Raw genomic sequence first — 9,410 nt, forward strand, 5'->3', positions numbered from 1 at the left:
ATCTTTCTCCCGCAGAGCAGCTGGTAGTTTCGAACTGCTGACCTTGTGGTTCACAGCCCGATTCGTAACCACTACGCTACCAGAGCTCCTTCTTATCAAAATAACACATGATTATTTACAAGTAGTTTTAGAAACATACAGTAGCACTGAAAAGCATTAATTCATTCTATGATATAAGGTTCTGATTTTTTATTTACCACAAAAGTATAACTAACTACTTTATCTACACATGCGGTACCATAGGACAGGCATTCAATCTCAAGGTCCTATCAAGAGCACTATGAATTAGAACCAATTTGATGGCACTTAACAACAACAACAACACATATATAATCCATATGTATATATAAAACAACTGCATAAGAAAATGTATTTTTTGATAATGCATTGTTGAGAAAATTCCATATGACAAGTTAAGTAATAACTATTTTCTTATTTTGGGTATCAAAAGTATCCTTAAGGTATATCGTGTATCAAGGGTCTCTCTGAAATCAACAACTGAAAAAAAAAAAATGAGGTTGGCTCTATAAATCAAAATCATGCGTTCTCCAGTACCATGTCTATCACAAAGGCCATATATTTTAACTATGGATATTTCTTTTTTGTTTCGAACTTCTTACTCCATTCACGTTGACTGCGTGTTTGATCAATTTTAGACTGAAGAAGGTGGTAGAATTCTTGCATTTCATCATCACTGGCTCCAGTGATTACTAGATAATTTTGAATAATAGTGATATTAACTGGTCTTCCTTCTAGGTAGAGATTATCCTATCATAGACAACATTGAACTTCAAGCTAGATCTTGAAATGTTCTTTTTGGCAATGAATTCCTCTTTAGTTTGTTGTTCTCAGGACAGGAAACCATACCAATATCAGCTCATTTCAGGTCACTAATGTCTAGGATATCAATCTTTATTCACCAAATGATAAACAGAAGAATGGTTAGACAAACTTTGGTACATACACACAATGGAATATTAAACAACATAGAAGAATAACAATGAATCTGTAATACACCTCACAACAAGGATGAACCTGGAGGACATTCAGCTGGAGTGAAATCAGTCAAAAACAAAAGGTCACATGTTGTATGCGATGACCATGATTGCAAAAAGTCAAGAAAAGGTCTTCATGCTAAAAGAAACATGCTACGATGGTTACCCAGGGTGTGAAGGAAGGGAGGATTATTCAGTGCCTAGAAGTGACCCTATATAGGGTTTCCAAGGAGCTGCTGGTGAGCTTGAACCGCTGACCTTGCAGTTCAAATGACTTTGCAGTTTGGCACATTAACCCACAGTGTCACACCAGGACTAACGCATGTTAATGTGGGTGACAGGAAAGGGAGTACAACAAGAAGGAGGTTAGCAGAAAAAGATGAAGATAGCAGAAGACACAGGGAGAAGTGCAAGAGTTAAGGGAATAAAAGTAAACACTGTTACCTGACGGTACATGGAGGCGTTTGTAATAAAAATGAAACAAAATGTATGATTTCTTGAATGTAAAACTGATGATCTGTTCTGTAAATCTTTGCTTAATTCACACACACAAAGCATTTGTGATAGGAAGGCTTTCCTTCAACTGGTACTATTTGTGCACCAAGATAAGGCCCATTTTCCTATTTCCTCTGTCTTGTAATGTACACCTGGAATCAGGAAGCTCGGTCACTGAGTCATGGACACCTTTAAATCTACATGACTAGATTCAGTGCAGTTACAGCTCTTTGTGAAGATGAACTAATATAGTCTTGGGTTCAGAAACACTGCTTCTGTTTCTTGACTGCTCTGTACAGTGAAAAGATGGTTATCTTAGCTTTACCCAAAGCAATGCATAATGTCATTAAGTATTTGGGGCTTAATTATAGTATAAGACCGTCAAGGACTACTGCCTATGATTGGACCTAGTTTGGCAGAAGCATCCTGAACATTCCACTTCTCCACATTAGCAGAGCAGCACAGTACTTACTGGGGAAGTAGTACATCTTTAATGAGAGCCAGAAGACTGCTGTCAGAATCGAGGCTCGCCTCCATCTTGCCATCCCCAACATCCTTGTTCACGAGTAGAGACGTGGTTTCTGAAAGCAACCGTAAACTGAAGAGCCTCCACTCCACTTGAAAGAAACAAATACCAAGACTGTGACTACTTGGAGACGGAATAAAAATAGAATGTGTAACAGAAAATATTCACTGATATGGTAAATGAGTATGGTAAATTCACACTTACCATTTTGGCTTTGAACCAAGGAGACCAAGGGTGGCAGGATATAATCAACAACCTAAAACAAAGGGTGTACAAGGTTTGTCTCAAATCTTTACAAAATCAAAACTGATACTAACAATTATCTATACTTCTGAAATATCCTGGTGGTACAAGTCAAAAGTTGGCACTTTGACCTCACCAGCAAATGGTGAGAGAAAAAATACGGCAATTGGCTTCCATGCAGACTTACAGTCTCAGAAACCCTAAGAGGCAGTTCTACTCTGTCACACGGGGTTGCTCTATGGGTCAGAATCAACCCAATGGGAATAGGTCTAGGTAGGTTTTTTCCTACTGACAGAATCAATAATCAGAGAGATGGGGCAGGGGGGAGGAAATCAAGTAAATTTACCCTGGATTTAAACTTTCTGTACCATTTAATAAACCATCACGCTCATCAACCTCTGGAAAAGTCCTCAAGTCAGAGTAATTCTCAAACTTCTATGTTTTATGAAAATGATTTTAGTATACAAGGAGAATTTTAAAAGTCTGTAAAAAAAATTCCATTATATTTTATTTAAATTTTTCTGTGACATTCTTGAAGCCTTGTCATCTAATACAAAATCTGATTGGAATACGTTGTCATTAAATCATGAAATTAATATGCATAAGCTGATGATCACACTCATATTGTAGGTGTTGTTTCAATCAAACTATTGGAAGAAGGAAAGAGATGCTTAATCTCTGTTTCATCAAGGACGTCAAAGAGCTAAAACAAGTTCATCTTGCTTATTTTTAGATGTAAAAGACGTAAATCCATTGCATAAAACAATCCTATGGCTTCACCAGTTAAAAAAAGCACAAACCAAATGTAGTCTCTAAAATGAAAAAAATGCTTAATTAAAAAAAAAAAAAAAGAGGGCAGATCATTGCTAAAGCTTAAGTATGAAACCTACTCTTTCATTTAATGAACTCTTTTGGAGGAAATACACAAAATTCTTGTTGTACATACTTAATTTATTCCGGAGCCTGAGGCTTATTCTCACTACATGGATGAAAGGGCAGCAAAAACTCTCACAGTTGGATGACATGCTGCCATTCAAACCAACAAAAGGATGTCTTGCCCAGGTAAGCATCACAGTAGGAGCTCATTAGAATTAACTTGTTACAGCTCCATTTCATGTAAGTTTACATGTAATGAGAAACCTGTAAAAATTGAAATGCAATGTAACTGCCTTGCTTTTCCGGATCTCACAAGTTTTCTGCCTTTGACACGGCGCATGCAGTCTCACCACTTTGCTATCACTTGTTTTAATGGAAAATATTTGAGCTTTCCAGCCCTGACAGGTTTCTACCTTACAAAGGTTGTAGCACTTGATGGCTTTACTATCTTGTATCTGGATATTTGCACAAGGATCATAAGAACCAGGAATGAATCATTTATCCTTCTTCCATTAAGAGATTACACCACACTCAAAGCATAGATATCATCATATTTTGTGAAAAACTTCAAACTTCTACTTTTGGCAAAATCAAAAGCTATACAATGGAAAAAATATACCTCACTATTAACAATTACCAACATGATCAGCAACTATATCAGACCTTTGAGCTTAGAGAAGAGAGAGATTAAATAAGTTTGAAAAACAGAAAATGAGCTTGGCCAGTTTGGCAAGATTGTCAGATAAAAGATGACCACACAAAAGTTAACAGTATTCTTAGAAACCTACAACAGTCCTTGAAATACAACTGAAATTAAGATACATTTACAAGAGCAACAGAATTCTAAGATGTAGATGATATCATGCTCTTTAAAGAAAAAACAACACAAAAATTACTTAAAGTTACTATAGTCATTGATGGGAAGACTCAAAATGATCAGTTCTCTGCAAATTAATCCACATTTCCAATGTAACATAAATACTGGAGGAAATAAAATATACATAAGCATAAAATAAATGATTTTGACTAGCTAACATGAAAATTGGGATAAGTAGGCAAGGTGATTTTATTATCACTACAATCAAAACTTAACAGCTGTACTGTAGGATAAGCTCTGGACTGCTAACTGGAGGGTTGGCAGTTCAAACCCACCAGCTACTCCTCATAAACCCTATACAGGTTCACTATAAGTCAGAACCAACTTGGTGGCACTAACAACAACAAAGGATACGAGGGAAACAAACTCACTTATTATATTATAAACAGAAAATACCACAACAACAACAACAAAAAGCCCAAAGCTATTGCCAGAGTCTACTGTGACCCACAGTGATTCAACAAGGCAAACTGGAACTGACCCATAGCGTTTCCACGGCTGTAAATCTTTATGGAGAGGCTGGTGGTGTGGACCACCAACCCTGTGGTTCCCAGTCCAGTGCTTATCCTACAAAGTCACCATGCCCTTTGGTAAAGTAGTTGTTAAGTGACATCGAGTCAGTCAAAGGTCTTCAAGAAGATGGATTAACACACTGGCGACAACAATGGGTTTAGACATGACAACAATTGTGAGAATGGCACAGGACTGGGCAATGTTTCATTGTGGTTGTACACAGGGGCAGTATGAATCAGAACTGACTCAACCGCACCCAACAACAACAACATACCTAAATGTATTATTTATTTTAAAATGTCATTCTGAGAATGAGACCACAGCCTTCACCAGACTGCCAAAGAGTTCCACCAAAAAAAAAAAAAAAATTTTTTTTAAAGGTTAAATTCCTCTAAGTCAAGAATCAGGCAGCATTAGCTTCAAAAACTGACTACACACAGTAATCGTTCAGAGACCAGTATCAAGAAAATGACTACACACAGGAATCGTTCAGAGACCAGTATCAAGAAAACCGCTCTATTGGGCTGTCTGGATTCTTTTACCCATACGAGCAAGGGTGGGGCACCTGTACAATATTTCTAGCAAATCCGTATCTTGAAAAAAAGGACTCATTTCACCAAACTAGATACATATCTAGATCATGGTAAAAGCAACCTAGAAAGTATGAACTTCTGATCAGAGTATTTCAAAGGCTAACCTAACCCACCACCACTGGAGGATGTATTCTTGACAAGAGTACTTAATGTGCAAACTAATCTCTCCCAGGGAAGAGATTAAAACCAACACAAGCATATAATCCCAATCCTCTATACTTTAGTAGTTTAAGGTAAATTACTTCAATGCCCCAAAACAATATTGGGAGAAATATTAAAATGGCTTCTGAAATTATTTTCCACGTCCTCCCTTTGTGCACCTGGCTTTTTCTGTGATAGCACCAACTTTCACCAAACAGCCACCCAGGAGTTAACACCTCCTTACATTTAAGCTTTATATTTCCTTCTCTAACTCATGTTCAGACCCAGTCAGACAGAGTAAGGTGACCTCCTCCAGGCTCCCAGCACACCCCTTGGGAACCTCCGTTACTATGGTCTCATCTTTGCTTTTCACATTGATTTCCTGTCCTACCCCAGTTTGACCCCATTAATTCCTGACCCTGGCTCAATTCCAGTACTTCATTTAAAGAAGTGGCTTAAAAGGTCCTTATGATAAATATGGAGCCTAGTGCAGCGCTGTGGGATAAATAATGCGCTGGAACGCAAGGTCGGTTTGAACCTCAGGGTTGGCGGGTCAAGTTCACCAGCTACTCCTTGGAAACCCTACACAGGGTGAGTATGAATCAGAAGCAACTCGACGGCACTTAACAAAATCTATAAATATATATGGCTGTAGGACAAGCACTGGATTACGAACCACAAGGTCGGTAGTTTAAACCTACCAGCTGCTCCTTGAAAACCCTGGACAGGGTCACTATGAGTCGGAATCAACTAGACAGTGCTTAACAACAACAGCTTAAATGTATGAGTGATGAAAATGAGCGCCCCAAATGGTTAAGTTTCAAGGGGCAAGGCCACTTTTTACATCACTACTATAATTTTCTTCATACCAATTCTCATCCTATTAGTAGGAACAGGATTTTTTTTTAAAGGGAGCAATCTAAAAGCTGTTTTACAGAATGCCAATTTCTCAAAAAGAAAACAAAAAACATATATGCATTTGTAACTGACGTGTCAACTGAAGTCACCACAAATGCTGAGTTTTAAATAAAACCTTCAACCCCACATCCTCTAAGAAATTCAGGGTCCTTTCCAACATTCCCAGCTCAAGGAGCCCTCGTAGCACTGCAGACTAAGCATTGAGCTGCTAACAGCATGGTCAGTGGTTCAAGTTTACCAGCCGCTCTTTGGGAGAAAGATGAGATTTTCTGCTCCCATACAGACTTACAGTCTGAAAATCCCTCGGGGACAGTTCTCCTCTGTCCTACACAGGGTCACTATGACACAGAATTGACTCCATGGCAGTGGGATGAGTTTCGGTTTTTCTCATGGTTCACTGACAATTCTCTTGAGTTTCCATCTCTCTCATAGCTCACTTCCTTCACGTTCTCAGGCTGTTTGCTTCCTAAAGACTGAATATACAAAGGGCAGCGAGCAGTCCAGGAAGTCAAAGCACAAATTTCATTAATAGTCCAGGACAGTCTTACCTCTCTTCCAACTCATCCAGCTTCCTCAGGCCAGAAGCCTCCATCCTGAGCACACCTGCAGCCTTCCCGTTTTCCTACTAGCAAGCTCGTCCACCTCCCCTAGGTGCCACAGAGTCTCTGCCAAACACAGAGATGGTGGCTCTGAATACATACATAACCTCTACTTGTTCTCACTTTGACAGTCTTAATTTCCACACCTCTCACTGTACCCTACCAACATTAACAGAGGGGATAGTTCCCTTTTGAGCATTAAATTCAAACAGCTCACAAATTTTTGATATATTTTATTAAAAGTTGGGAGTGATGGAGATTTTATAGCAGTAACACCAGCAATTTTAAGCTGAGTATGAAGCATTCCTGTTTTTAATTGCCATTAATCACCTTTGGTGTTTTCACGGACCCTCTTTCTCTATAAAATCTGGGTCTCTAACCTGTTGCCTGGTATTTTAGCATCCAGGCCCCCAGTTTTTTCCTGCTTCCTCTCCTCTTTTACTATCCACCACCATCTAATGCTTGTTCATTTTTTACACAGACAAGAGATGTTGTTGTTGTCGTGTGCTGTGGAGTCGGTTCCAACTCATAGCGACCCTGTATGGGGTTTCTGAGGCTAGAAATCTTTGAGGGAGCAGAAAGCCTCATCTTTCTCCCACAGAGCAGCTGGTACTTTCAAACTGCTGACCCTGAGATTAGCAGCCCAATTCATAACCACTATACTACAAGAAAGTAAGATACTCTAATTCTAACAACCAATTGGTCTCTTTAAGTTCTGAGGCCACTCCCAATGGCTTTGGGGAAATTTAAAAGAATTATTTACTGCCTAGTGTGGTGGCTTGTGAGTTGCTGTTTCTGAAAGCTATGCCATCGGTATTTTAAATACCAGCAGGGTCACCCATGGTGGACAGGTTTCAGATGAGCTTCCAGACAAAGTCAGACTAGGAAGAAAGAGTGACGAACTACTTCCGAATATTTAGTCACTGAAAACCTTATGAATAGCAGAGAAACACTGTCAGATATAATGCTGGAAACTGAGCCCCTCACTTTGGAAGGCACTCAAAATGCAACTACAGAAGAGCTGCCTCCTCAAAGTAGAGATGACAGTGATGACACGAATGGAATAAAGCCCGTGGGAGAAAAGCCCGTGGAACCTTCATTTGCTGACGGGGCACAACTCAAAATGAAGAGAAACAGCTGTAAACATCTACTGATAATCGGAACATGGAATGTACGTTATATGAATCTGGCCAAGTTGGAAGTTGTCAAAAATGAAAAGGAACACATAAACATCAATATCTTAGGCATTAGTGAGCTGAAATGGACTGGTATTGGCCATTTTGAATATGACAACCACATGGTTTACTATGCCAGGAATGACAAACTGAAGAGGAATGGTGTTGCATTCATTGTCAAAAAGAACATATCCAGATCAGTCTGAGGTATAACGCTGTCTGTGATACAATAATATCCATGTGCCTACAGTGATGCTCAGTTAATACCACTATTATTCAAATTTATGCACCAATCACTAAAGCCAGTGAGGATGAAATAGAAGAATTCTACCAACTTCTTTGATCTGAAATTGATCAAACATGCAATCAAGATCATTACTGGTGATTGGAATGCAAAGGTTGGGAGCAAAGAGAAAAGATCAGCAGTTGGAAAATATGGCCTTGGTGATAGAAATGATTCTGGAGAATGTATGATAGAATTCTACAAAACCAATGATTTGTTCATTTCAAATACCTTATCTTTGGACACCATAAACGACGACTATACACATGGACCTCACCAGATGGAATACACAGAAATCAAATTGACTACATCTGCAGAAGGAGACAATGGAAAAGTTCTATATCATCAGTCAAAACAAGGCTAGGGGCAGACTGTGAAACAGACCATCAATTACACATATGCAAATTCAAACTGAAGCTGAATAAAACGAAAACAAGTTCATGAGAGCCAAAATATGACCTTGAATAGATCCCACCTGAATTTAGAGATCATCTGAAGAACAGATTTGATACCTTAAACACTAAAGACAGAAGACCAGAAGACTTGTGGGATGACATCAAAAACATCATACATAAAGAAAGCAAAAAGTCATTGAGAAAACAAAAAGGAAGGAAAAGGTCAAAATGGATGTCAGAAGAGACACTGAAACTTGCTTTCCATCCCAGAGATGCTAAAGTAAATGGAAGAAATGACGAGGTTCAAGAACTGAACAGAAAATTTCAAAGATCAGCTTGAGAGGATAAAGCCAAATATTACAACAAAATGTGCAAAGATCTGGAATCATCAAACCAAAAAGAAAGAACATGCTCAGCATTTCTCAAGCTGAGGGAACAAAACTTCAAGTCTCGACTTTTGTTATTGAAAGATTCTCTGGGAAAATTGTTGAATGATACAGAAAACAACAAGAGAAGATGGAGGGAATACAGAGTCACTGTACCAAAAGGAAATGGTTAATGTTCAACTGTTTCAAGAGGTAGCATATGATCAAGAGCCAATGATACTGGAGGAAGCCCAAGGTGCACTGAAGGAATTGGCAAAGAACAAGGCACCAGGAATTGGAATAAGAATGGAAATCTTTCAAGACAGTAAGGCGGCACAGGAGGCTCTCATCTCTATAAAGAAATTTGGAAGACAACTATCTGGCCAACTGGTTGGAAGAGATCCATATTTGTGCCC

At 38.8% G+C, this 9,410-nt stretch overlaps 1 protein-coding gene across 1 annotated transcript in view; it reads right to left on the reverse strand.

Annotated features, from left to right (window-relative positions):
- The window catches only part of ULK4 (unc-51 like kinase 4), an 892,765-nt gene that overhangs the window by 541,105 nt on the left and 342,250 nt on the right, over positions 1-9,410 (reverse strand). The window contains exons 25-26 of the mRNA XM_006868826.1: positions 2,221-2,272; positions 1,963-2,107 (exon numbers count right to left, since the gene is read on the reverse strand). Of these exons, the coding sequence (XP_006868888.1) occupies positions 1,963-2,107; positions 2,221-2,272 (197 nt within the window). The remainder of the gene's footprint in view (positions 1-1,962; positions 2,108-2,220; positions 2,273-9,410) is intronic.

The sequence above is a fragment of the Chrysochloris asiatica genome, unplaced genomic scaffold (genome assembly GCF_000296735.1).
Source record: "Chrysochloris asiatica unplaced genomic scaffold, ChrAsi1.0 scaffold00124, whole genome shotgun sequence".
Lineage (NCBI taxonomy): Eukaryota > Metazoa > Chordata > Mammalia > Afrosoricida > Chrysochloridae > Chrysochloris > Chrysochloris asiatica.